We start from the raw sequence: 27992 nt of genomic DNA, 5'->3' as shown, positions 1-27992 counted from the left end.
CTGACAGATGTTTGACACAGGAGGAGCACGGCGGAGCCCCTCGTGTCCTCCGCGGCACGCCGAGTGAGCAGCCTTGATTTCCTATTCTTTTTTTTCCTTCTTCTCGCAGGCTGAGTTCAGAGATGCGGGACGGCCCCGATCGGCGGGTTTTCAGAGGAGACGGGAAGATGCTGCTGCTTCTGGGGCTGCGAAGGCTGCTGCTGCTGCTGCTGAGCGCCGCGGGCTGCAGCGGGTCGCTGTAGTCAGTCTGCTTCAACACCGCCTGCATAGACCGTAAGATATACGACACATCTGGAGACTTTCCTTATCCGGTCACAGATCAGGGAGATATGCGGTGACCCCCTTTCCCGTCCCCCCCCCCCCCCTCTCTCTCTCTCTCTTTCTCTCTCACCCGCCGCTGATGGTGCTTATAAGGGTGTAAACACCACAGGCGTCTTTATAATCTGCTGATGGAATGGAAGTATGTGAATGTCCGTCCTTCCGAGCCGCACCGTCCATCTGTCCGCGTGCCTGGCGCACATGGTTAAAGTGAGGGATGCTGGGGATGAGAGGGATGGTACATGGCGTGAAACCATTGGAAGTTGCGCTCGCTCATTTCCACGCGCGTGGGAGCACACACACTTTGGATTATTTTTTTTCTCAGTCGGAGTCAGTGTTTTAAAATGCATTGTGATTACTGTGATCATTGAATGTAATAAAAATACAATGATTCAAATATAAATCAAAAATCATACTGTGTCTGCTAAAAAGTAAGCAAATAGTAAAAAAGATAATGTAAAAACATTATTATGAATTAATGAATACTTTAGATAATATATACATTTAAATATAAACTTATTTTGATTTGGATCGTATTAACATTGAGACAAAAATAAATTATTCCCCAGAACAGCTTTAGATCATCTTATTCCACATGCACGTCAAGTTGCTGATTTTACTAATAGGAAAGAAGAGGAACATGTAAGAACACCATCAAGGACATTTTTTAAACCTTGGACAACAAAACAAAATAGACGTTCAATAATTGTTCAAGGTAGCCTTTTAACAGCTGGAACTGCTTGTTATTCAGTGTGCAAAGAGAGGAGAGGCTTCACCACATCTGTCTTCAAATAATGTCAAAATAACAAAACATTAATGTTTTCTGTCCTTCAATAAAGCGATTTTATTTGGCTTTCAGTCTTACTTTAAAGTTCCCCTAGTGTCACCTATACACTATATGTTCTTGTTATAACAGCCGTAATAAGGGTGGTTATGCAAACCTAAACATGATCTGTGTGTGTGTGTGTGGTTGGTATGCAGTGATACCTTAAGCCGTTGGTATGAGATAGCCAATTACATCAATATGACTCGCACACACAGAGAGTGCCTAAGGAACGCAATTGCGAGCTGCACTGTGTGTAAAACCTCGGTCGCTCTCTACCCTCTCTAACACTTATTTTCCAGACAGTGATCCGTCCTCCAATGACTGAGAGGAGAGATACTCGGTTATTGTGTGATACTTTGTGTGTGTGTGTGTGTTTGTAACGATCCATATTCAGGAGATCTCAGTACATCTTCAGACAAATGGGTAACTTGTCATGAGGTTCATTGCGCTGCACACTCAGCAGAAACAGTCGAATGTTTTCTGCTGCTCGGTCCAAGCTCGTTTTCTGTGTCAATGCCATGAAGGGAGGAAGGAAATAACCGTACACGTGGCCATTAGTGCATTTAAAAACCTGTAGGACCTATTGCCCATGCCATTATTACACAATAAATCCACACACACTTACATTTTTGTTCCAGTTGGATTGTTTACAGCCGTTCATGCTGATTTATGGCAGTTTGTGTGGTGTTCAAAATAAGCTACAGAGGCCACATTCAATCCCATGACGGAACACGTCACCTGGTGCTGCTGTGTGGACCATTGTTGTGTTTTTTTAAACAATGGAGGTCTGTAACATAAGATATAGAGGCAACATTCCACTGTTGGTCTTGGTCACAAGATTTGTTTCTCCTGCTTTCTTTCCCGTGAAATAAAATAATCTATTATTGTTGAGGAGCAAACAGCAGCTCTGTTTTGACGTCACTTCCTCCGTCCGCTGCAGGGTTCACACACGCCGACCTGGACCATGAGCAATGAGTCGCCTGTTCTCACCAGTCTGTCTGAGAGCTCCACGGTGAGTACCGTCCAACGTGTCCACAAACACACCCTGTGTCTGTCACAACTCTTCCCTTTGCAGAGCTCACCTCAGACTAGTAGGCCCCACACTGTCCCAGTAGCAGGTATTCTATCCCAGTAGGGGAGGAAAGTCACATCTGCAACCAAAGAAGATTTGACTCAAAAACAGGGTGTGATTTTAATGGTGGCTTTTTTTTTTGTTGGTTTTTGCCATATGGCTCCAGTAGGCTGAAGCGGATGTCTAAACCAGCAGAGGTGATTATGGGTGATTAGTGGTCGCGGAGGGAGAGTGGACTGTAGTTTCCCTGAAGTGTGTGCGCTGAAGGCGTGAGGCTGTGCTGCTCCAGCTGATTGATAGTGTTGTTCTTCCCGTTTGGCTGAGCTCGTGAAAACAGCAGACTTAATTAAGCTACTGATGCTCTGATGAGCTGTGCTGGCCTGTGTGTGTGTGTGTGTATGGAGGTATGCATGTAACCCACACAAACAACTTCATAATCTCCCCGTAGGCTTGAGCAGAATGTAGGCCGCTATAGCATCTAAGGAATGTGTGTGTGTGTGTGTTCGTGTGACATGTTGAGACCAGAAGCCGGTTTCTGCTTGAATAAAAAAAGAGAAAAGGGTATTTTTTGTTTGCTCTGATGCAAATACTCCTCAACCGTGTCAGGTTTCATGAGAAGAAAGTCCTCCATGTTGGATTGAGTTTGCGGAAGAAGACCCTTTACTATCTACACTGAATGCACAGTTAACTCGATACTCGCGCTTTATCACAAAGACACGTTGACTCACAGAACATTCATTATTTTAGTCATTTTCAATCAAAACGTGAAACATTCTCTACTTACTATTTCTCAAGATTTGTGGGTTTGCTCCTGAATATTTGGGTGGTTTTGTGCTGATTGTCAGAAACAATAAGACATTTGGAAGAAGCAAACTACTAATAAAAACACTATTCTCCTATAATATAATTTATTTTTGTAGGTAAAATGTCAAGAGAAAGTAATGAGCAGATTAGGATATGATGAAAATAAAAATCATTAGCTGCAGCCCTTTAGTCTCTGTACATCCAGCAGCACTAGGCTTTTTAAAACTCTACAGTGTAATAAAAGTACTTAATCCTTTTTGAACTCTCTGTAGACAAAGAAACTTTAAAAGTGCTTTCACCTAGAACAGGCCAGCTTGGAGGAATGCCGTATGTAATGGGCCCACATGGCGTAGGTTGCAGCTGAGAGTCAGAGTTAGGAGTCAGTAGAGAACTTGGATAAGGAGGCAGTTGGTTCAAAATGGCCTCACAATGAAACATTTGACAGTGTTTCATCCTGCTGCTGTATAAGGAGGACAAACCCGCTTTCAAATGAGCTTTAATGACCTCAATGCTGCTCCTCCTAAGGGCATCGTCATCTAAAGGTCGGCCTACTCCTGTGCGGAGCTTCTCCACTCATTTTTCTTTAAATCTGTCCACTATGACTTCAACACCTTGACCATTTTTCCTATATTATGTAAAACTCAATATTGCCTTTGTGATGGTGAAAAGAGCCCAATTATTTTCTCTCTTGTGAAACTGACATTGGAAGAAGAGCCAGGAAAGCGTGGCGTGGGGAGGGCTCGTGTGTCTGAAACCTCCTCCAATTTCCATTTTTAGCCCACAGAGCTTTCATTTCCCCTTCATGGAGAAGAGCCGGGAGATTGAATTAAGGGTCCCGCTGACGTTTCGATTAGCATCCCCAAGCTCATTCAGGCTCAGAGTATTAATCAGAGGGGCTAAAGTTGTTTTGTGCATGTGTGTGTGTGTGTGTGTGTGTTAAAGCAGGCGGGATGCACATGAGTGTGTGTGGATGAGCGGCCCTGTGAGGGGGAATGGACTTAAGAAAGCCTCTCAGTGTTAATTCTCTCCTTATTCAATCTTACGAAGCTTTGCCGGCAGCCTAATGCGACGAAGCGATTCCACGTAGCAGTGAGGCTCAAAGGGAGAACTATCAATTACTGCTCTTGTGGGATCAACGCAGCCAGCGAGCTCACAACCAGACGTGACAGCAGAGATATGTCTTTGGGCTTTTAAGGAACGAAGACAGTAATTAAGTGAAGCAGGGAGAGGACGGAGGGGACCAGGGTTGGGCTGATACCGGTTTTGAAGGCCGATGTGTTGCTTCATGATATTGTCTGTCGATTGTGTTTTTAATGCAGCAAAAATAGGATGAGTTCAATTGTTTTTTTTCTTTTAAGATCAATATAAAATGTAGCAAATTCAAATATCAGGACATTTTCTGTACTCTTTGATCAAAATGTAATATCAAGTGAAATTGGAAAACTAGTCGGTGACATCGTTTAAGCTGCAAAAGTAAAAAATGTGTATTCTGAACGTCAATGCTGAAGTGCCTCATGATTGTATGGTATGTATGTACCTAACCTCTGATCAGGATGTGCCTGTGGCGGCGGACCAGGTGGAGAACTATGTGCTGCTGTTGGTGCTGCTGAGTGTTTTTGCCGGGGGGACGCTGGTCCTGCTCTCCCTGCTGCTGCTCTTCTGCCACCGCTGCTGCATGGGCGGACGCCGCTACTCCAGGTGGGTGAGCCCAGCTGCAGGTGACACACTGCTAGGTTTGTCTGCAAACACACCCGGGATTACAGGAGGCAACGCGGCAGCGGATTAAAAAACTGTGTCGTGACATTTGTGATTTCTGTGAAAGAAGGACAAACAGGTGACAAGTTGTGTCACTTTTCAGAGCGAGCGATGACCCCGAGAAGACAAACACCACATATGTTGAGGATTCTCAGCCCACCCAAGGTCAGAGCTGTACGTTTTCTAAGGTTCTTACATACACGTCTTACTGGTCCACTGTCGTCACCCCCGCTATTTCTTCTCTGTCGCTCAGAGATCACCATTCACCTGGATGAATCAGACGCATTCTCAGCTGGCAGCTGTCACGATGGGGAGTCGGAGCGGTTTGTCTCCACTGGGTCTACCGGCCGCAGAGTCTCCTTCAATGAATCTGCACTGTATGAACTGGAGAAGACGACTCAGGACAAAGCACGCAGGTGCAGTTAAATGGTGGATTTCACATTGTTATTTCGATGAGCCGTTGGTGGAATCAGACGGAAGGATTTGTCTTCTTTTTCCAGGTACACTCTGACCGAGGGAGACTTCCACCATCTGAAAAAGGCCCGGCTGACTCACCTTGCCTTGCCCCCGGCCCCTTGTGACCTGAAAATTCTCACCATCATGGAGTGTGACTCAACGGAGAGCAGCACCGTAAACATCCACGAGACGGCCGCTCCCAATCGGCCCCTCACCATCTACCAGGTAGATTTGCATTGGCTCAAATTGATCTCAACAGATGTCCCCAATGTTTCCTCATTTCTTTGTTGTTGTTGTTATTCTCTCTCCAGCCCAGTGAGAGAAGAGTCCCTGACTGGGTGGGACTGAGCCTCAGCAGAGGTCTGCCCGGAGACCAGCACCACTGTGCCATCCTGGACCAGCGCCACGGACAAGCTTCATGCGCCGTCAACACCCAGCAGGCATGGTCCCAGACAGTGAGTTTCACCAGTTATAACATTCTGACTGCATATTACAGATCAATAGGCGTTTTGTTACAGCCCCATTGGAGGCAAGTATTGGTCCGTTGATTGGTCGGTGATCCAGGAATGCCTGCAAGTACAACCTCACGCTGCACTCTCTTCTTCATCACGGCATAACAAGCTAATGGGTTTTTATTTATTCAGTCTTGAGTCTTGTCTTCAATGACACATTTCAGGGCCAGATTTTATTCACAAATGGATAAATAGAACCAATTAACTGCATTTATGTTACAAACTAAGAACAGAAATGCATTTGCAGATCCACTTGTATCAACCTAAACAGCTGTGAAAAGCAGCTGCCACAGGCTCAGTCAATGTACCGTGACATCAGTCATCACTGCAGCTGAGTGACAATATGACAAACTGCTGTCCCCCAAGGGGCTTTGCTTCTGCCTGCCGCGATTCATCTCAGCTAGTCTTCCTCAACCCTTAATGTCTCATCACCTCCATCATCCCTTCTGTCAGATGGAGGCTATCGGAGACACAGGAGAGGCTCAGAGCGAACGGGTGCTCAGAGGAGAGTCGACTCAAGCCCCGGGCCAGACTTCAGTTCTACACTTCTTCACTAAACTGCGGCGTCATGCTAGTCTGGAGGGGGCGGGGCCTTACTTCAGGAAGTGGAAGTTTGACAGCAGTCATCGGGCCGCCAGCCTTGATGCCAAAGGTTTGGAAAAATGTCCTAAATGATTGAGTCAGCATAGAAAAGGTGATGATATAAAACTTGGTGATAAACATTGTTGGCCATTTCTACCAGGATCCCCCAAGAGAAGACCCTTCCAGAGACAGAGAGCAGCAAGTGAAACCACTGATCACACCGACGACTCTTTGTCCCTCCAAGATGAGGTTATTGAGTCGGTCCTACAGTCCCCCGTCCCGACCAGTGGCCTCCAGTCGCTCTCTGCAGAGTCTCTTTCTCAACCAGACACGGCACTCACATCCTCAGTCTTCCTCAGCAGGTATACATCCTTCCATAATCCAGCGGCTTGCACCATGAAATGCCCAAAACTAACGATAAATGGTATTTACAGGTTAAAACCAGAGGCCATGGGGGAGTTTAATGGCAGCAGCGGCCCCAGAGGAGAAGATCTCTGTTTGCCAACAAACGATTGCTGCGCCCAGAGGAAAGAGGAGGCTAAAGCCAATGGCACTCGAGTAGAAGAAGAGTTCGTTGCAGGTACTGGATCGGAAGCAGGGATAGCCGAGCTAGAATCGGTGGAAGATGACGACTTGTTTGTCGTGCAACAAGGAGCTGCTGTACAAGAGAGTTTTGAAGACAAGATAACGAATGTGAGGAAAACAAATGAGGCGGATGAAAGAGATGAGCTGGCGTTGGGGGCTGAGGACGGTCTCAGGGCCCTATCGGGCACTTCGCCTTCCTTCACGAATCGCCAGGAGAGCTCAGAGGCTCCTCACTCCCTGTACAGAGACATTTGGAGCTTGCGAGCGTCTCTCGAGCAGTACGCCTCCTCGGACCAGAGCAGCACCGATCGGGAGTCCATCCGCAGCGATGGCGACAGCGGCTCGTCCCACGGCGGTGCAGGAGCTCGCTTTGGCCTGGACAGCTGCTTGTCCCAAGACCTGGACGATGAGCCTGAAGGAGAAGGCGAGGGAGAGGGAGGAACCAGAGGGGCGTCGGGTGGGGACAGTGAGGTGGGAGGTGGAGCTGGGGGAGAGGGCGAGGCAGGGAACCGCAAACTCCTCCAGATGGACAGCGGCTACACCTCCATTGAAGCACCATCCAGACCTCCGGACGAAATGCGGCTTTTTGGGACTCCTGGAGCTCCAAGAGGGAAGACGGCGTCTGAGAGAAGGTCGTTCTTCACCAGCTCCGGGAGAAAAGGTTCAGTGTGCGAGAGCATCGAGGCCCGGCTGTTACAGGAGGAACTGGAAGAAGAGATGGCACACGGCGCCGAGGAGAAACTAAAGAACAGAACTCAAACTGCAGGCCAGTCTCTTACCTTTCAAGAACCGCATGAGCTTCTGAAGACCCTTCAACCTCCGAAACCTCCGGAATCCCAGTTGCTGTCTCAGCTGATTAAGCCAATCCCACAGGCCTCTACTCCTCTCAAACCTCGCCTCCGCCGCCGCGACTACAGCATCGACGAGAAGACAGACGCCCTCTTCAACGAGTTCCTCCGTCACGATCCACGGTTCGACCAGCAGGATCCGCCGCTGCGCACCAGGCATCGATCCAGAGTTCACCTCCGAAAGCAGTGGCAGCGACACAAGCAATACAGCGACCCGGGGTCAGGTGCTGGAGGCAGGTACTCCCCGTCTTTGGAGAGGCAGCGGTTCACGCCGCTGAGGAGAGGCGACAGTGCCGGGTACCCTCTGGACACCAGGTATCACAGCACCCTGTCGCGCATCGCCAGCGCTGCCGACGAGGAGGCCTGCGAGGTCACGCCTGGGGAGGAACCCACCAAAGAGAGCTCAGACGGCACCGAGCCGTCAAGTGGAGGCGGCGGCTGCGCAGGGGGGGGAGCCGTTAAGAGCGCCGAGTCGACCGGCGAGGGCGACGGCCGCCAGGAGAGCAGAGCCGGCCCGTCTTTGGGCGGCACAGGGGGGAGCCGCGCGGATCCCACGGTCGCCAACAGAAACAACAACAGCAGCCGAGCCGGTGGGCCGGAGCGCAGCCTGGCGGACAAGGCGGCGGCGGCGGTTGAAGAGCGGCTCTACGGCGGCCTGCGCAGCGCAGAGAAGCTGGGCCAGGGCGGGGCGGAGCGGGCGCTCGCTGTGTCGGCCTCACCCGGCTTCAGCCCGATGTAACCTGTGGATCTCTTCTCCCATCGGCTTCATCTCACATCCAATACGTATAGACGGCAGACTTGAATTCAGTGTCCATAGCAGTTCCGTGTGTTAGATACTCGTGTCCCTTGCATTTAAATGAATGTGATTCACACAGATATGTCCTGCAGGACAGAAGAACAGTGTCTCGTGGTATTTCCATTCACACCTTGATTTCCACTGAGCCCCTTTTGTATTGGTAATCGTTCAAAAAAAATCAAATGCATTTATTACACAGCTTAACCCATCATTAGAAGAAATGAACATTTTCAGACTTAACTGTGAATTTCCAGCATGCTACTGTACGTTCAAACAATGTGTATGTGAATACTTAACGGTTTTGACTTTGAAACAAAAAGCACTTTGATAGGAAAAAGAAAGCGATGGAGTTTCTGTCACCAATTTCTCTCATTTTAAAACAATATCCTCCCCAAGTGTCCTTCTCTCAATCACAAGTGTTAATGTCTTTGGGAACGCTTGAGGTTTACGGATTTGGCGAAAAGTAGTACACTGACCACCTAATTGACAAAAAACTATCTCCGTGATCATGAGATCTCAGAGGGGTTAGCAGGTAAAAACATATCCAAACAGCCAACTGTCAATGGACTATTGCGCATCATGGATTTTTATACTCATATTTCATCTATTTTTCATTAGATTTTTGTTAATCGTTTGTCCTTACTATTCCTTACAATTAAGGAGGGGGAATCTAGGAACTATGGCTCCTAGCGAAGTGTTGCATCAGTGCTGTGACTTTGTTGAGGGGGAGACAGGCAGCTGACACTTTAAGTGACTGACAGGAGCCTCGCTGGCTTTGAGACAGATGGTCCCGGGACAGAGACGAGGCAAATAGCAGTGGCCGTGGATAAGCTCATTCAGTACTCCTGAATAAAAGATCTGGTGATTATTTTCCTTATTGTCAATGCAATGAGAATAACTACTTGTTCATCTTAAAATGAAGCATTACATGCATGGTTAAAGCCTGACGTAGTTTATTGCACTTCCATACTATTAAAGACAAATTAAATAGTGAGCCACATGGCTGGAGCAGACGAGTCAATCATTACTACAAATGGGCACATTTGGAGCACACTAGTTTTCGAAAATCAAGTGCACAGCAGTTTTGGTGTATCATGTACTATAAAACAAAAATGTCACATTTCCTAATACCTATCTCCCATGAAGTCAGAAAGTATTATGAGACAAACTAGCACCATATTGGTTTATTTGTTGTCATTGGGGTAGAACAAGATGAAGTACTGCTAGCCCAATCTTTAAAAAAATAATACCTTGCAGGTATCCTGCGCATACAAGTTTAACTCACAAGCTGAACGGCCTTATTCCCAATCTCTGTGCCAGTGTGGCTTTAAAATGAGCCGTTTATGTCAAATTGTATTTCTTCAACATAAGAACATTGCTGCATGTTATGTGTGATGTCACCTTGGACACTTATGATGGCAGGTAGCATGGCCCATATTCATTTTGGACTGAAGATGGTTTCAATAAAAACATGAAGAAAAAGAACCAAGCAACTGGTGGTTTTGCGCCACTGTACCATTACACATGTAATCCGATGTGACGTGTGGTGAAAAAAAAAAAAAAAAAGGTGTCCGGAAACGTCTCCTCAGCCTCCCTCGTGTGTGTTTGGTTGAACAGAGACTCGCTCGGTGGACGTTGCTGACGTGGGAAGCTGCTGCTCTCTCCCTCCCTCAGAGCAATGACTCACCTGCTCTCTGATCTATTCGTAGCGAGGGGATGACGGTGGGCCTGGCTGCGTACGAGAGGGGCGGGGCTCCCGCTGATGTGATTGGCGCAGTAAAGAGCGGCATCGCTGGGAAACAGGCCACTGGGGGATTGTGTCAGATCCTAGAAGCGGAAGCTGACTAAAAACTAGCTGCTGATGGAGTGAGATGAGAGTAGTAGTCCTATCAAATAATAACTTTGTAGAAGGCAGGTTAAAAAGACAAAAGGATCATCCAACAAAATAGCCTGTTTGGGACATATTTTATATAAATAATAATTAAAAAATATCCATTAAAAAAAAAGAACCTAAATGGAAATGAAAAATCCCTAACAGTTGGATCTCAAAGCTTCAATCTGTCCACAAACCTTCCCAAAAGCACCGTCCCTTTCTCTCAGCCCTGTACAGCATGCAGGTTTTTATATTTATGTTTGTGGTAGTAGAGTACTATTATGATTTCCAGGGACATCATTATAGATTTACATATAGAATTATTCATAACTTATTTTTTTTCTCTTTAATTTTTTACACTTCACAATGAGTCTTTAAAAAATGCCAAAAGGATTTTGGAAAAACAAACGTGGTAACAGAAACAGAAGGTGGGGCAGAGGGTGTGGGTACAGGGTTGATGGTGTTTAAAACGTCCGGTGCAACACTTGGCCCTCCTGAGAGGATGGAGAGGGGAAATGACTAGATAATAGATGACAAGAGTTAAAAGGAGCAAAAATATGAAGAAAAAAAAAAATCACAGCCAGTGCCTCAGTCTCGGAGCAAAAAGAACATTTCATGCTGTCCTCCTCCCCATCACTCATACCGCATCTTCAAAATTTGCAGGCTAGTGGTCCAAGGAGGTAAGGGGGGTATTAACGTCAGCGGGTTATTCTCACAACTGTGAGGACTCCGGGCACAGAAGGACGGGGTCGGACCAGCCTGAGGACAGAACATAACTATTTTAAGTTCATCACATCAAATATTATTATCAGTGCAGTTACAGGGTCAGATATTGTTTGATAACAGGGAAAGACCCATCCACAGGGTGAGAGAGAGGGAGACAAACACCCCACTTTATCTCATACAGGGTGAGTCATCGCCTGAACAAATTAACACACAGCCTCTCCTCTGCACTGCGCTCATGACAAAGTGCCGCACACAGAGACTGACTCGTATGTGCTTCAGATTGAAAGATCAAGCTGTGGGCGGTACCTGGAAAGAGACAAGCGCAACCTATTAAATAGATGTGTACGCGCGCAGCATAAATCTGTCCCACTTCTTGGCCTGAATGAGGCCCAGAAGGTTACAGTCTAGAGTAATCCTGATGAATAATACAAAAAGCAAAGGCAAAATGGACAGGTCCAGTTATAGTGACTGCATAGCAACCCTCCTGGGGACGAGTGGCTGGTCTTTCTACACACTCACCAGGCGGGTTGCTGCCGAGGGAGGAGAGGCGGTTGGTTGGGGGGGGGGGCGGGGGGTCATTGCTGTTTGCAGGTGGAGAGCTTGCGGATCTTGCTGGCTGTGGAGACCCCTTTACGTGAGGGGTTGGATGAAGAGGAGGATCGGCGTTCGGCTTTGGCCTTGCTATTCAAAGACCCCCCCTCCGTCCCGTTTACACAAAACGGCTTGGTTAGAGCTGGACTGTGGTCTTCGTGCCCCTGATCCAGATCTTCTTCGGCCACTTGTCCTAAAAAAGACACAGCATGCTTAAAACTAATCGGTCACAGCTTCACACAAATGTAGTCTCGAAAGTCTACGTAGGTAGAAAGTAGGAGAGCTGCTGCTGTAACAGCACACAAACATTTACCTATTCTGTACGCTGTGCACACATTACACAATGTGTAAATCCAACGCTCGCTGGTGAGACTAAAGGCCAATCAGCTGACAGCTAGCTAGTTTTGAGGGGGGATAAGAAACTCTTCAATGACTTTACCGTACTATGAGAGCTGGAAAAATAATAAAAGCAATAAGATGAAGTTACTGCTGAGGAGACACATCAGCTCGTACCATTGCTTAAATTTACCAGATACTTGTATTTTTATTCAAAGTGTCCTGTCTGTGTGTGGGAGTGAACCCCAAAACACTGTTCGTACTCCCACACCAACTGCACTATTATTAGATCACTTCATTCACAATGTGCGGTCTGCTTGTTTTTTTTATGTGGAGCACCACTTCTAGATAACCCTGCCCGACTACTGCATTTATTATTACCGCCTGTTGCCTAGCAACTGATAAAGGCTCTGAATTCTGAGAGAATATAAAAGAAAAAGAAAAAAGCAGGGAAAACAATTTAAATCTAATTCTAAAAAATCTGTTCTATATTCACCCCAAAGTCAGCAAACACCGAGAGTTAGTACACAATTAATCTAAAGAAAATATTTTCTGAAAATAAATTAAAACAGGACAACATTAAAAGGACTGAATCCTTTCCCCATTACAGTGAAGCACATTACGCATGGTTTTCATGGGTTTAATGTTAGAAGTTGAGGAAAGTCTTAACCTGTAGGTAATTTATATATATTTTAATCTATACCAAATTCATTTGAGGAAAAAAAAGAAAAAGAACAGTTAATAAAAAAATAATGAGAAGTGTCTGAGCTGCCTTTTACCTGGCACTGTGAAGTCCTGAGTGTATATGATCTCATCCTCTCCATCGTAGAGGTCATCATCATCCTCCTCTGTGTAGCCGTGGAGATCCTCCAGGTAGGGCACCACCGTCATACTCCGCCAGGGATCCCTGCTCTCCGCGTTGGCAGGGATGGGCACAGGGAGCTCAGACGGAGGGTGTTTCTTACGCACCCAGCTAGAAGAGAAAAGATACATGAACAAGCTGACTTTAGCTATGCTTTCTAATCACTTCAAAACGTTTTTTGTTTGAGTTTTATTTATTTGACATAGGATAAGATATCTCCCAGTGGGGAAATTCTCTAGATTTTTAGGAGCGAGGGGTAAAGTGCAATCAGGAGAAAAAAAAGAAAAAAAAAGAAAAATGTTAGATACGTCATCACTCACTTATGTTTCCTTATGTTCTGTATGGAAAACCTTTTTGCGGGGTCATACTCAAGCATTCCTGAAAAACAAAACATTAGAAAGGTCAATGATTCAGTGTTAAACAAACTAATGGGAGGCCACGGCAATGAGGGGCGAGCTAACAGGAGACGCATACAAGGAACATTCATTAATGCACATAATACTCATTCATCACTGTCAAGACATCTTGCAAAGCTTAAGAGGTCAATGAGGTACAGTAAGGAAGTAGTATTACAGCTGTACCAACGTAACAAAGATTTTGTTCCTTAATTATCATAATGTGGGCTGAATCTGTGGGAGAAGCAGAAGCTCAGTGTGATAAGGCAGCAGTGACGCAGTGCTTAGACGGACCTAATAATGTAATTGTCAGCAGGCAGCAGCATGCAGAGCGCTGATAGTAGTTCTGCGCCTGCTGAAGGACACCTTTTGTGGCACTGGGCTTATTTTAGACCATGTAATTATGAAGGGACTATCTCCCAGGTGCTGCGTCATCACACAGACGTCACACGCTCACACAAAATGGGGGATGCAAGTCCTGTTATATCGTTATAGCAGCACCAGAATGGGGCAGTTCTTATTTTTCCTCATGACGCCAAGTACAGTAAAATACTAGGAATTCAGCTTTATTGGTTGTTAATATAATCTTCAACATTCTATTGGGATTCACACCCATTCAGGCAATTCCTAATTTCCCTAAAAAATAATTAACTATGTTGTTTTTACATGAGGCAAAAGCATCGCAGCATTCCAGTCAGGGAAAGAGATACCAGACTATGAAATGTTTCGTTTTCTGCTGCTGGCTCTAATTCAATGGAAAATATGTCCACAGCTGAAGGGTTTTGTACCATTTGGAGTGAGCCTGGCATGCAGCGAAGTCATTAAGACTTTCAGTGTCACAGCACCACCTACTGGACTGTTTGTAAACATCGACAACCAACTCCTCTACTTTGTGGACATCAATGCACGCTATTGGCACTGGGATGACCAAAAATACAAGACAATGGATTCACTCCTTCACCTTCAAACTACGACTCATCCACAACATCAACGCTGAGGAACAAGCAGGTAAAAACATAAGCGCTTAGAAAGCACTCACCTTGCAGCAGGTCCGACAGAAGCGGTCCACACTCCTCGGGAATAGTGTAGTCTCCTTTTCCAATGTTCTCAAATAGCTTATAGATGTTGTCTCCCTCAAACGGATACAAACTCGTTGTGATGTTGTATCTGAATGGATCAAAATCATTCAGCTTGGTTTTTCTCTTTATTTTGCCATTGAACATTTCATTCAACCCATTTTATCATTTAAACATGCAATATCATCAACAGTTATGTGATAGTCATATTTCTGCAGTTATTTTTGACTATTGTTAAAATCTGGGCGATCAATACTGAAGCACATTGGAATCCCAGCGTTTTCTACAGTATAAAATGCTTTTATAGACCTTGATAGTCCTTTCGGCAGCTTGTCGACAGCACGACTATTCAATCCCTACAATCCTACACTTTAAAATGTACACAGAATGATCAGTAGCAGGAGAGAATCTTTATTAGTAGAGCTTAGAGGTGGATGACCAGGGCATGCCAATGTGTCGAGTACAGAGATACATAAGGACATCTCTTAAGTGTTTCTCTATTAACTTCAGGGCTGCTGCTCGGCCCTTTGACTTCCCAATGAAAAGAACACGCAGGAGCATTTTTCCATGACTATCTGAAGACATTAAGACAACTTAAATATTCTGCCTATATTTGGGATTTAGAATGCCATGAAATTTCAGGCATTCTTTGAGAACGGACTACTCACAGTGTTACTCCAGCGGACCAAATGTCCACTTTAAACCCTGAAAAGGTGTCCAGTCCATTTGCGATCTCTGGAGGCTGGAAGGCCGGCGAGCCCTGACTGGTGCGACACGTATCGTCCTCTGCAAATGGGTGAAGGGCCTGAAAGATGGGCATCAGTATGATTAGCGTTTCTCTACATCCATGACCAAACATATGATTTATAAAATAACTGAATCATTTGTTGACATTTCCTTTTTTTAAAACAACACTATCTACAACAGAACCCGAAGTGAGACTAAATGCTAGGATCAAAATCTAGACAGAGGTAATCCACCTGTTGCCCCGATGCAGAGATGAAAAAGGTGTCGAATTAGAAAATGACCCTCCCCCTGGATAGTGAACAACACAATGGCGCAGCCCGAGCTTACCTCTGCTACTCCCAGGTCGGAGATTTTAAGTGCTCCGTCTGTGGTCAGTAGCAGATTTCCTGGTTTAATGTCTTTGTGAACTATTCCCTGGCTGTGCAAATATTCAAGGCCATCCAAGAGTTGGCTAAAGTACCTGCAAAACAATTCACATAATCCATGGTCAGTTTTTGTAAAAGCACAGTTCCTGCAGTGTTGATCTAAACTTCCTAGGGAAATGGCTGCAGAAAGGCTTATTTTAAGTATAGCAGAGAAACTAAGACAAGGGGGGATTGAGGAAAAATAAGACTTACCCGTGAGCTTGAAATATTGGAAACCTTTTTTCTGGGACGCTGTCCAGCATTTCTTGCATCCCACAAACGCAATACTCCATCACCATATACGTACGTCAGGAGTCAAGGGGATTTGCCAAAGCAAACAAACAGATCCTTTAATATATTGAGTCCATTATCAAGACAATAGTTAACAAATGGACATGTTCTGGCATTTAAATAACCTTTATCCAAAATATCACAAATCCACTTAAATACGCAGCGATTTCCACAGAAGGATATATTTTCTGCTTCTCTTCGTTGTAGAGCACGTCCACCAACTGAATCACATTCTTGTGTTGGAGTCTCCTTAGTAGCTGAATCTCCCTAGAAACATACAGAAGAACAAAGACAACAAACCAAAGAAGATCAATGAGGCAATAATCAGGGAAGTGTTATAAAGCCCAATACTGGACTTGTCTGCTGATCACGTAGGATTAAGGCCAGGAGTCGTACATCAGCACAGCCACACCTCTGGAACGAACACATCAGATTTCAATTCCGAATACGGACCGATGCCTGGGCTTTGGCTATCTGTGTGGAAGTGACCGTTTTTACATACGCGTAGGTACCTCAGTGTAGCTTACTCAAAGAAAACTAAGCGTTAACCTTTCTAATGCAACCTAAAAACTTTGTCAGAACTTATTTCAGCATATTAATGTCTTTATGATATAAACATGGAAGTGAACTGAAGAGATTGGCCACATGGTAACTGATCCAGTGCAGCTATTTGAGTCAACATCTGCATGATATCTTTGCAGTATATTAAGCAGGGACAAGAATCAACGGCAAATTGTATCATTTCACAACGCAGTTGTTGTTATACTTTGCAAATTCGAACCAACTGCAATTTAATAAGAGTAAAATATAAGCGTCTCCTAGAAGGTGAATCATTGAAAGCACAATTGCATGAATGATATTGTCTGAGCCTGATAAACCAGTCTTACGAATACAGATAACCCAACGATTCCCTTTGCTTCCCTCGGAGACGAGGTTTGAATCACCAGCGGTACATTCTGGAGACTCAACATTCACCGGAGACCTGTGAGAAAGGACGCTAATGAATGTGGGTCTGGAGAGGAAGACTGCAAACACCCAGCCCCACACAGACTTTTTTCTTAACAATTAGGCTTGCAATCAAGTACAGGTCATTTTCCTTCCATAGAATCATTTTAAAGATTTTATGGGGTTTTTTTTCCCACCTTTATCCATGGCGCTGGAAAAGGACAGGAAAGAGGGATGGGGGCGGTGGGCGTGGCATGCAGCATAAGACTAGGACCTGGGCCGCTGCCTTTGATTTATCCAACATAAGGAAGGGCACTTTACAGGATCAACACGAGGACGCACCACCTCCCTTTGTCCGACATCACGATGGACACGTGCGCTCCGAGCAGAGTTCTGCTGTTCAGCTCAACAGCGAGAACGGATGACATGACTGAAAACCATCAATCTATGCCTCATCGCTACGGATTTCCATGAGGCAAGATTATTTTAGGGGGTTGCCGTAGAAACAGGAGTGGCATTACTCAACCGATGCTGGTATGGGCTTGCCCAATCCCAGAAACCCTGTTAAAGCAGGAGGTGTTAAGCAGACAGGAATGCTAAGCGGAGGCTAAATGTGAGGCCGGGAGCCACCACGGCGCCACAAACAGGCGAGACTTTACAGACCCGAGGATCCAGCTTCCTAAAGGCCTCTACCAAACGAGACAGACGTACAAGAAAAAAAATCTCACAGGAAAAAGTGCTTTCACGCACCAAAGAACTCTGCTTTGGTCTTACTAACAGGAGTGTTTACCCAACCAGTATTTAGAGAGGGAGGGATGGGGGCTCGATGGGCGTACACACACACACACACAATACCTGCCTGTCTTGGTTTAGACAGTATTCTGTGAAAGAGTCAGTCCGTTACCAAGCTACTCCATTCCTACATGAAGGATTCTTACTGATCTGCTTTCTAATCATTCTCATTGTTGACTGCAGCCCATAAACGCGCCATCTTGCAGCTCTTCTTACCCTGTGTCTGAACTCATTTTGACACGTTTTCTAAAGCTTCCTCTATAATTAGCACAGGGCAGCAGTAAGAGCTGGAGTAATATTTAATGAACTACTCAGTGATTAAAACTTCTGATTCAGGGAAATGGCAGAGGCATTAGGACAGAAGAGAGACAGTCTGGAACAAAAGGATGAAAAGAAAAAGAATGTATTTAATGTATTTGTCTCATAAACACTAGCAACAAATATCCCTGTTTTTATTGGTAACCAAAATTGTTTTCATCTTTTAGTTTCTGGAGTTGCATTGATTACTAGATTCCTTATTAAAGGCTAAGACTCTAGGTTGTTCCGTTGGTTGAATACCTCGCATTTGAGGCATACATTGATGAAAAAGTGTTCAGAGTGGGGGTGGGGGGAATGCAACTCTACATCACTCTTGATGTGTGGACAGTTGAGCACTCCTCTGACCAAACTCTACAATGATCTTTGTCAGAGGTGCAAAAGACAAAACCAAGAAGAAAGTTATGCATAGACTATTTGGCATATTTGGCTAAATGAGTGAAACATATTTCTTTGGAAATGAAGCTATATTTATATCTATAATAAAAGTTAGTGGAGATTAAGAAAAATGTTTAATTTGCACAGGAGTTGGACAGAAGGATTTATGCTTGAGTCAATAGTACGGTCTCTCAGAATGAAGGACTGTGCATAACTGAAAAGGCACTTCAATTACATTATAGAGACTGTTGTCAGCAAAGACAGTAATAAAAAGGGTGAAGGAAAGTAGGTTGACAAACACCAAAAAAAACTCACTTTTTCACATTGGCTTCTCCGTTGGGAATCCTCCTCAGTTTCTTCTTCTTCAATATTTTGACAGCCCTGCGACAAAGTGTATCCGAGTCCAGCATCTCTTTCACTTTGCCATAAGAGCCCTCACCTAGCAGATCTCCCATCAAGTACTTTCCTATCAGCTTTGCCCTCTTCCTCCTTGGCTGGTAGATCACCTCTGTAGAGTCAATGCGATGAATGAAAGTATCCATCTCCATTAGCTCATTTTCATTTAGATAGTCAAGATGTTGCAGCTCGCCGGCACTCATGACTGGTAGTTTGGCAGCCAAAACTTAAGCCACCTGTGCAAATAGTTCACAAATAGCTATGATTGCTGCTGCGGTGTAATCCACTGGTCACCGTTCAGTACTGAGCAGAGTGTTTTAATTCCCCAAGACAAAATACTTACGAAATACTTAACATGGGAGAGATAATAATCAGGCCTGAGTGATGACCGGGCGGTGGGAGATCAAAGCCAAAATTGTAAACATTAGGGTGCTTTTCTCTCAAGGAGGTGAGCAACGTTTTGTGTCCAGTGCAAGTCTCAGTGCATTTCTTTGACCAGTGCAGTTGAACGAATAACTGATCCTAAAATGTCACTCTGCTTAACTGTGAATTGAATACCATACGGCCTATGGTAGAGGCAAAAAGTCCTGCTTCAAGGCCGTGCGGCAAAGCATTTCTGTCACGGGTCCATGCTTCAAAAGTACTGGTTGCTTTAGGGTACATAAGTGTGGACAGCTGGACTGGATCCAATCACAGATCTACTGCATGCAGGGGTATCAGCCCGACTCCTGGAAGTCGACTGAACGTGTCCACCCGTCCTCAGGTGTCCTCCATGCCACCACGGTTTCTACTGCCTGGTGCCTGAAAACAAGGGGCATTTAAACATGATTGAAAACATAGCTTTCACTCGCTGTTGAACTATAAAAAAACCTGTACCCGACAACCTTATTGGGTTTCCAATGTGCTGTGTGGATCAAATAAGACACGAGGATATTATTTAGGCGACTAGCTACAGATTCAGAGCCCTGCTTTAACGTTAGCTTAATTACTGTTAACGTTAGCTAGCCGGTGGGCTAACAGCATGTCTGCCTGAATGAATAGCTCAACAACGGACACACAATGATTATCATCAATTCAAAACACCTTGGTTAACTTTGCAGGTTTAAACGCCAACGTCGCCTCCTAAAGAGTGGCAATTATCTCCACGCGGACGATGACCCACGACGGACAACCGGGAAGGATCAGCGAAACGTCGTCACACAACTGTGGCTAACGGCTGGTGGTTATGCTGCACTAGCTAGCTGGCAGTAGCCAACTTCGCCAAGATTAGCGTTAGCCTCATTTTGCGATGGAGCAGCGGCAATAAGGGACAGGAGACTGTTCTCTGGGTTTTCTGCATTGGCGTTACGCTCACCCTAGTGCAAAAAGTAACGTCGGCTCCAACAGCCAAGTCAGCCCCTTCACCGCAGAAACAATCCAAATACACCCAGCTAACGCGAGCGAAGTTGCGTTGTCTTGCAAGCCGTTCAGATTCCAAGGTAAATCGTTAGCTAGCTAGAAAGCTAACTCGTCAGCTACTGGGATTCCGGGTCTCACCTTTTATCAATATGACTCGTGTTATCTATGCAGGTTTTATTCCGGCCTCGTTAAAGCAAACGTCCCACTTGGGTCTATCAGTTAAATGTCTGACTCTTCGCGTTACTCTTGCGTCTCAGGTTGTCGCCATCTTGTTTACCTCCCCCTCCGACTCGCACTGACAGCCCCTACGTTAATGCGTCAAATGAAAGTTTTTTCTCCCACACGCTGAGGAACGAGAACGATGTCACTCAGCGATGACAATAAATAGTTTTGATAATAAGCAATGCAATTTTAAATTGTTTGGTAATTTACAACGGATGACACCAGGAAGATACACACCTAAGCGCTTGACAAGATGTATATTTATTATTTGTATGAAGAGACAAACATGCATTTGTTTGAGCTTCTTTTATAAATTCCACCCACTTTGAACTCTACTCATTTGCTCCCAAGAAGTTCTTATTCAAATAACAAATTGCCGGAAAAATGATACATGTTAGCAATAAAGTAAAGATTTGCTTTTATGTTTCATATCTTTATCCTATAGAAATTTGACTTTTATTAATGACTAATAGAAAACAAAAATAAATGATCTGCACCCTTCCTACACCTTTACACCACCTATGCTTTGCCCTCTTCTATGGCTTAAGTTGCCTGTGATTGATGCTTTGGCCCAAACCAGAGTTGCGCTTGCTTAGCTGGGATTTCAGGGTTATATTTATCCTGTGAAAACCCCTTTGGGAATAGCAATGTGAAGATCTGATTTCACTGACCTGTCACCTGCCTTTTCACCACTGGCTGCGTGAGCCTGGTCACTCAAAGGACACTACAGTCCAGGGCCACTCGCAAAGCAATAGTGATGGAAGTTATCCACCTGATCAGATAGATAACTGCCCTTCCACATTCACCACTAGCGCCTTCTTACTTCCCAATAAGCAGCAAATAAACAAGTACAGAAGTTATACAGACGGATCTGAGATGAGTCCACATTTCAGTAATTTGACATTTATTGTGATCACTGAAGGACATAATGACCAGAATCCAAATCAATTACAACACAGTGAGAACAAAATACTTACTAACTATACAGAATAATGTGCACTAAGACAGAACTGTTTTAGTGTCTTGTATAGTTAAAAACGCAAAGTCAAGCTCTGAAAAGAACAAAATGCTAACGGATACTGCAGAGGCAAAGCATTCTGGGAGTCACGCAATCTGAGCCTATATGTTTTAAGTTGTTACGATATCACATTAAAACAGTATAAAACAGCTGATCAAGTATTTAAAGAAACATTTTTCTTTCGCTCTCACTCAAATGAAATGAATGGTGTAATATTTATACATGTCACACAAATTAAAAATGTTCTGCAGCTTAGTCCATTTCACAACCGAGCAGGGATGTGCCAGTGGAAGAAAAACGTTTTTAATTTATGATAAACTAGAACAAGTACGAACAAAAACAGTCCTCTACTTCAGTAATATGGTCTCCGTGGATTATTCTGTGGAAGCATACAAAAAGAAAGAAAATTAAAAACAAATTCAAATGAATGCATCAGCAGTTTAAAAAATGTATTCAAAAATTTGCAAAATAATTATTAATATTGATACAACAAACAATAGGAAACAGAAGTTACCAGTGGGTTGGGCCTGAAGCGGTAAGCAAGCATCATCCTCTTTCTAAAAGCATCATACTCGTCATCATTTTTTGTGAGCTCTGCTGGGCGGTCAACTCCAAACCCGGCCCCGTTCATGGCGGTAGTTCCTCTAGAAGGCCACAGAGCAAAAAACACTCAAAATTAGCGTCTGTTTGCGTGCACGTTTCAGTCCATTAGGATAAAGCAAAACTATTCAAATATGATTACATTAAGAAATGTGTATGTTGCACAAGCAGAATAAAAATATTTCAGTCCCCAAAAAAACAACAGTGTAAGTAATAATAACTGATTTAAAGGAATCGAATGGAAGGAAAATGTACTGCAGGCGGACGCTCACTTGTTGACGGGAGCCTTGATGCCCTGTCCGTCACTGCCCAGGCCTTCACCTTCCTTCCAGCCCATCTTCATGAGCATCCGGAAACCAAGATTCTCCACCGTCAACTTAAACTCTTTGTATTCTGTGTAGTCTGGGTCCCGGCCCTCCTGCAAGTGAACAAGAACAGAAGCGTTCATGCCGTAACGCATTGGAGTGTGGCACCCTGTCAGAGGAGATTATTTAAAGTTGGTTTAACTGCAAGAGAATTGTAATCTGAATCAGTCTCAACCCGCAAAAATTATTGTCAGTCTTTTCTTTTTCATTTGCCACTACACTGAATGGTGTGCTGTTCAGCATTTAAAATGTTATTATCCGACTGCTGGCTTTACAAAAACAAAGGTAAAAAAATAGTTGGGTTTAGAGAACAAAAGGAGACTTGTGGCAACTGCCTTCTCCCCTTGGGGACCCTGAGGAGAATCTAAAGGGATTTGCAGTTGGAAGGGACGCTTGGTGGCTCTGCTGGCTGTTGCCACAGCGACCCTGACCTGGATAAGCAGCTTGAAAATATTTGCATGGATGGATGAATACAATCCTGTTTACAGACCTTTCCAACTGACCCTGGCCCTACTAAACGATGTGTGGACTTCTTGTGGCGACGCAGACATTTAACTGCAAACAGCGCTCACTAATTGCGCAGGTTTACAATAATCTGCAGACATGCAGAGAACACGTGGATTTTCTATTTCATCTGTACACAGCACATCTCGTAAAATCCTGCATTCAATACGTATAATGAGGGCTGTCTGAAACAACAACAATTAGACATTAGCTCCTGGCTGAATAGTCCTCCTAATTCAATTATAAAATTGAGATTAATGAAGGAAAATCTTAGGTGCCTCCCAAGTGAATTGAGAGGGAATCTGACCTTGAGCGCTTTGAAGGTCTCCATGAACTTATCCAGCTCCTCTGGGGGCAGGAAGTCCCCGATAAAATGTTTCCCTTTACCCATATCTGTCAGAGATTCGGCCCACTCTGGAAAAGTGCAGACAAGACAGCAAACGCTTATCACTTAAACCTTAGAAGAACGGATTAGAAAAGCCGGCGGCTGCCTGTGCTGCAAAAGCAAGAACAAGTTTCCATAGTGATGGGGAACCTTACCACGGGTCTTCTCCATTTCCATGTGTCGGAGACGATGCTCCCATGTGCCTGCCTGCTGGTCCACCTCTTCGTCGCTGTCATATTCATGTTGATGGTCTCTGATGGCCTTCTCCCACATCACCTGCATCTCCGCCATCGCACGCTTGTGCTTCATGATCATGTCGTACATCTCCTGCATCTACAGAGCGTGTTAGAAAACAAAAGTAGATAGAGAGCAGATAAAATATTTTTCAGATGTATGGACTTGGAAAACAACAATTCAATTTTCACATACTAAAGATGTCTAGTTGGCTCTTTTTATACCTCTTGTTGTTCCTTTATTTGTTTCTTCTGATCCTCAGATAGCTCCGTCACTCCCACCAGACCGAGAGGCTTCCCCTTCTTATAACCAAGACCTCGCAGATCCTGGGCTGAAGGAAACACATATATTCATGGATTAGTCATTGGATCGGTTGTTGCCCAAAAAAGTGTATCATTATCATAAAAAACTAAACTTACTACAATTTTATAAATATGCATAATAAATCACAATAATAATAATAAACACATTTACAGCAGGTAAAAAAGTACCAGAGAGAAAGGGTGCGTTGGGGTCTGGAACATTGATCTCCGGAGGAATGATGATGGGAGGAATGTGCAACTCCACTTTGTCATCCTCAGACCCCCATCTACTCTTTCTCTTCCGTTTGACGGGCGGAGCGTTCGTCTCTTGAACGTGGAGTAGGGGAGCGGGGTTCGGTGCTGGAGGCTTTATTGATGATGATGACGACGACGATGATGACGATGATGGTGGTGGTAGAGCAGCTGGTCGCTGAAAGTCAATCCAGGGTTTGGCTGTAGGAGGCGAGGAGCTCTGGGAGGCCGCAGCCCGATACTCCTGGACTTTCTCTTTGTAGAAGCGGTGGGCTGGACTTTGGTGGTCATATAAAAAACTGAGAGGAGGAGGTGGGGGGGGGGGGGGGGTGGGTGGCAGATATTTTATGTTCGGTTAAACTAGGCCTATATAGTGTAAATAAACAGAGAGTCACATACACCGTGACTGACCTGAAGGCAGGGTTGTCTCGGTTACGCTCAGCAGCAATGGCCTCCACCTCAGGGCCACTTTCTGCCACAAACCTGGCCAGCTTCTCAGCCATCTGCTGGGTTTCCGCGTCCACTGGGGGGGAGACTTTAAGCAGCCTATCAGTACTGGGACTCATTTCAAACTCTACTACTGTACCGTACTCAACTGGCCCTCACACACCACCAGTCTAGAGCTAATAGGGGATAAGAAGAGGAAGGAGGGAGGAGGAGCAAGGGGGACACGAGTGGTGAACGGGGAACTGTATGGATTCGAGACTTATACTGTAACAAATTCAGGATCCACCTAGAAATACTAGGCGTACACTGTGAAACTTCTATCGTACGTGGTTTTACGCACTTATGGACTAGAAAATGTACTCTTCTCAAATAGGTTTCTCATTGCATCAGAGATTTATAGAGGAAATACTTTACAGTCAAACATTGTAATGCATCTGTGAGGAAAGGACTTGAAGCAAAGTGCATTGACTCGGCAGTGGATGCATGAACATAAGTATAGGCTAGTACAACACATCATACTTGTGGATATTACTGTGTTTTGTGAAAACTGGTAACGAAGTGGACAATGCAGTGATGATGACAATATCCAAATTACTGTCCACCCGTTTTGCAATTCAATTGTTGTATTTCCAAGAGGAAACAAAAGAGAGAGTGGAAGAAAAGGCGGTCTTACCATGATTATTCTCATGTCTTAGCAAATCCTTTCTCAAAACAGCAACCCTGTTTTTGAAGTAGAGATACTCCATGGTGCTCCTATCGTACAAAAATCTGAAAGGCATGGACAACATTGGACATGAAGTTAGTTTGAATGTACCTTGAAAGTAAAAACATCTGGATGAGCCTCATTTCCCTTTAAACCTACGCGAAAATGGGATTGTCTTTGTAGTCCTCCTTGGCTTTTCTCTCCAGCTCAGCTCCTCCCTCCGCCACAAAAGAGGCCATCTTGTCGATAATGAGTCTGGTGTCTGAATCCACTGGGGGAGAGACTTTAAGCAGGCTATGAGTACATTTACTCTAAGGGCACCTACGACAAAATGCCAATCACAAGGCATTGGAGTATGCAGAAGATGAAATGTCCAAGCCATGGAGTTGTCCAGAAATACACTGGAAAACAGAGGCCCTGAATTACCTTTCATCTCTAAGAATTTGGAGTAATCATCCTCTTCGTCCTCATCTTCCTCATCTGGAGAACAGAACACACTCGGCCTCTGGCCGAGAACCGGATTCTTCTTGGAATGAGAGTAGTTCTTGAACTGGCTGAGCATGCTGCTGACACCAAGGCCAGGCCGCTTGCCAACAAGAATGCTCTTTTTCTGCGGGGCATTTCCTGCTGGTGGTGAAGTCGAAGCTGGGGGAGTTTTGGCATCTGTGGTGGAACCTAGAAAGGGTGTGAAACAGAATGACCCTTAAGGGGTATTGTTCTTTCTTTCCTAGGTGTATTGGGTTGTTTTTCAACCAATACACTTGGCAGATACCCAAGAGAAGATGTAAGGTGACGTCAAAATGCAAAAATCTTGCTGTGCTGAATCGGACTATAAAACACCCCAGTAATGCTCTACTTGTGATAAGGAAAAGACTGAAACATTACTGTAACCTTTTCGTTATCAGATCAAAGTACTAACCGGGTTTGTCCTTCTGCATCCTGATGAACTGTTGTAAGAAGCTTCCATCATTTACAAACTTGTTTGAAGAAGCTCCTAAAAAACTGGGGGTGCTATAGGGATCAGAATGAATGAAAGGATTAAATACTCACGGTTATATTTACACACCGACGTTTGAGTCAGATAAAAAAACATTCCCCAATAACAACACTTAACAGCAGTAAAAACTAAAATGATCTTTATATGTTGTATCTAACGTATGTTATCCTTTCCATGAGTATATCATTTACCTTTGAGGCAGGGGTTTGATCGGGGTCTGTACATTCATTTTTGCTTGCTCAGCCATTTTGGCCTCAATCTCCTTCTTCTTCTGAGCGATCAGCTTCTCTTGCCGGAGAATATTCATGTTCATCTTGTTTTTCTGTGGCAAGATGGGCTTGGACTTCCATCCTCCTCGCCCTGCAACATGATTAGAGGGAAAGGGCCATATAGCAACACAACATGCACGTTACGCAGCTAAGGAGCTTGCAGTTGAGTTAGCAAAAGTAAAATGACAGTTCATGATGTGTGGCTTTTAAACGTGTCCAGATCAGGTTAGAAGCCTTCATTTTTGTCACGTTTTACAACACAGGGGTGTGTGCGCGCGCACACACACACACACACACACACAGACACACACACACACACACACACACACACACACACACACACACAGACACACACACACACACACACACGCTATTCTAACTTTAGAGAACACACTAGCTATTGGAAAGCTTAACTTTTAAAAGCTAATAAGAGCTGTGGGGTTGAGCGTCATTTAACTTGGCGTTAAGTTAGGTCATTCATTTTGGATGTTACAGTTACAAGTAAAGAAACTCGCGTAACATCATCTGTTAAGCCACGTAATTATTGTCTTATTTATTCAAGTAACCTTGTACATCTGTCTAAAAGCTTGCTAACGAGGTGCTATGGAGCGAGTAGGTGCTCCTACGGCTACATGCGCTAACGATAGTTAAATGAACAGCTAAAGGCTAACCCGGCTAGCTTACGCGATTAAGATAACTTAAAGATCTGCTACGTGTTTGGCACTAGCGTCCCAACAAAGTCACAGTAAGAACTTACCCGCATCGCTGTGCTCCATGGCCGCAGCAGGAGGAATATCTATTTAAAAAACGACGCTCACGGTCCACAATAAGGCCAATCGCAGCTACCGAAAATAGCTGATTTGGTGAGTTAAGTCTACTAGCAAACACAACAACAAGACTTCCGGTCGTTGTTTGTCCAGAATAAAAGCATTATCGTTACTATCGTCGCAGTGTCAGAATACCTGATCAGAAGTAAGAACACACGGGCTATAGGTCATAAACGACAATTATTCAGTAAATCAGGATCGATGTCTCGGGATTGTAGATCCACTATGTAATATGGAAGAGTAGTTTTTGTCTCAAAGCTGCCCGCAAACTATACAAGGTAGTTATTCAAACTAGTAAATAGCTCCATCCCCCACAGCTCCACCAACCTGGCCAGACACAAGAGAGACGTTAACAGGCTCTTTAAAAGACAAAACCCTTTCTGAGCAGCCAGTCCGTCTCCCCTCACACCCTGAAGCATTGTGCTGACCAGCTGTCTCCGGTGTTCACAAACATCTCCAACACCTCCCTGGAGACATGCCATCATCCCTGTTCCCAAGAAGCCGAGGATCAAAGGACTGAATGACTACAGGCCCGTCGCCCTGACCTTTGTAGTCATGAAGTCGTTTCAACAGCTAGTCCTGTCCCACCTAAAGTCCCTCACCGACCCCCTCCTGGACCCCCTGCAGTTCGCCTACAGAGCCAACAGGTCTGTAGACGATGCTATCAACATGGCCCTCCACTTCATTCTCCAGCATCTGGACTCCCCAGGAACCTTCGCCAGGATGCTGTTTGTGGACTTCAGCTCTGCCTTCAACACCATCATCCCGTCTCTGCTGCAGGACAAACT

At 44.8% G+C, this 27992-nt stretch overlaps 3 protein-coding genes across 6 annotated transcripts; 1 reads left to right on the top strand and 2 right to left on the bottom strand.

The window, feature by feature from the left end:
- Positions 1–139: 139 nt before the first annotated feature.
- On the top strand, positions 140–9724 carry LOC119209120 (voltage-dependent calcium channel beta subunit-associated regulatory protein). Of its 2 annotated transcripts, none has more exons than XM_037458156.2 (10): positions 140–273; positions 2085–2156; positions 4597–4718; positions 4879–4940; positions 5029–5191; positions 5276–5456; positions 5543–5686; positions 6197–6395; positions 6486–6687; positions 6760–9724. In XM_037458156.2, the coding sequence occupies exons 2-10, from the start codon at positions 2109–2111 to the stop codon at positions 8495–8497; spliced, it is 2859 nt and encodes a 952-aa protein (XP_037314053.2). In that variant the 5' UTR covers positions 140–273; positions 2085–2108; the 3' UTR covers positions 8498–9724. The 2 variants fall into 2 exon arrangements, with proteins under 2 accessions (XP_037314053.2, XP_037314052.2); XM_037458155.2 differs by having other exon boundaries at positions 4573–4718.
- stk11 (serine/threonine kinase 11) lies at positions 9724–20418 on the bottom strand. 3 transcript variants are annotated; one of them, XM_037458157.2, is made up of 11 exons: positions 20218–20418; positions 18601–19482; positions 16039–16122; positions 15778–15867; positions 15488–15620; positions 15082–15218; positions 14377–14504; positions 13263–13320; positions 12860–13053; positions 11673–11937; positions 9724–11186 (listed from the first exon to the last, which is right to left on the bottom strand). In XM_037458157.2, exons 2-10 carry the CDS (start codon positions 18882–18884, stop codon positions 11729–11731), a joined length of 1317 nt encoding a protein of 438 aa, XP_037314054.2. In that variant the 5' UTR covers positions 18885–19482; positions 20218–20418; the 3' UTR covers positions 9724–11186; positions 11673–11728. The 3 variants fall into 3 exon arrangements, with proteins under 3 accessions (XP_037314054.2, XP_037314056.2, XP_037314055.2); XM_037458159.2 differs by lacking the exon at positions 20218–20418 and adding an exon at positions 20036–20194; XM_037458158.2 differs by lacking the exon at positions 20218–20418 and adding an exon at positions 19765–20010.
- Positions 20419–21184: 766 nt separating this feature from the next.
- sugp1 (SURP and G patch domain containing 1) lies at positions 21185–27283 on the bottom strand. The gene is made up of 14 exons (XM_037459093.2): positions 27135–27283; positions 26300–26468; positions 26031–26122; positions 25538–25786; positions 25271–25394; positions 25082–25176; positions 24373–24496; positions 23899–24260; positions 23632–23738; positions 23329–23506; positions 23096–23202; positions 22192–22337; positions 21834–21963; positions 21185–21698 (listed from the first exon to the last, which is right to left on the bottom strand). Exons 1-14 carry the CDS (start codon positions 27151–27153, stop codon positions 21672–21674), a joined length of 1929 nt encoding a protein of 642 aa, XP_037314990.2. The 5' UTR covers positions 27154–27283; the 3' UTR covers positions 21185–21671.
- Positions 27284–27992: the final 709 nt, after the last annotated feature.

Source organism: Pungitius pungitius, chromosome 15, assembly GCF_949316345.1.
Source record: "Pungitius pungitius chromosome 15, fPunPun2.1, whole genome shotgun sequence".
NCBI lineage: Eukaryota > Metazoa > Chordata > Actinopteri > Perciformes > Gasterosteidae > Pungitius > Pungitius pungitius.
The sequence above is the reverse complement of the archived record's forward strand: the minus strand, read 5'-3'. Positions and strand labels throughout refer to the sequence as shown.

Bases quoted from the DNA above. Each gene is read 5' to 3' on its own strand.
- stk11 (XM_037458157.2), bottom strand. From the start codon at position 18,884: ATGAGTGCCGGCGAGCTGCAACATCTTGACTATCTAAATGAAAATGAG. The intron at 14,505-15,081 runs GTGAGTAGTCCG...TGATCCATTCAG, and splicing joins TGGTCCGCTGGAGTAACACT to ATACAACATCACAACGAGTT. The intron at 11,938-12,859 runs GTAAAAGGCAGC...TGTCTTTTTTAG, and splicing joins TCAGGACTTCACAGTGCCAG to GACAAGTGGCCGAAGAAGAT.
- sugp1 (XM_037459093.2), bottom strand. The intron at 26,123-26,299 runs GTAAATGATATA...TGATCCCTATAG, and splicing joins ATCAAACCCCTGCCTCAAAG to CACCCCCAGTTTTTTAGGAG. The intron at 23,739-23,898 runs GTACTTTTTTAC...TGTTTCCTTCAG, and splicing joins CAACGCACCCTTTCTCTCTG to CCCAGGATCTGCGAGGTCTT.
- LOC119209120 (XM_037458155.2), top strand. From the start codon at position 2,109: ATGAGCAATGAGTCGCCTGTTCTCACCAGTCTGTCTGAGAGCTCCACG. The intron at 6,396-6,485 runs GTTTGGAAAAAT...CATTTCTACCAG, and splicing joins CGCCAGCCTTGATGCCAAAG to GATCCCCCAAGAGAAGACCC. The intron at 6,688-6,759 runs GTATACATCCTT...TGGTATTTACAG, and splicing joins TCCTCAGTCTTCCTCAGCAG to GTTAAAACCAGAGGCCATGG.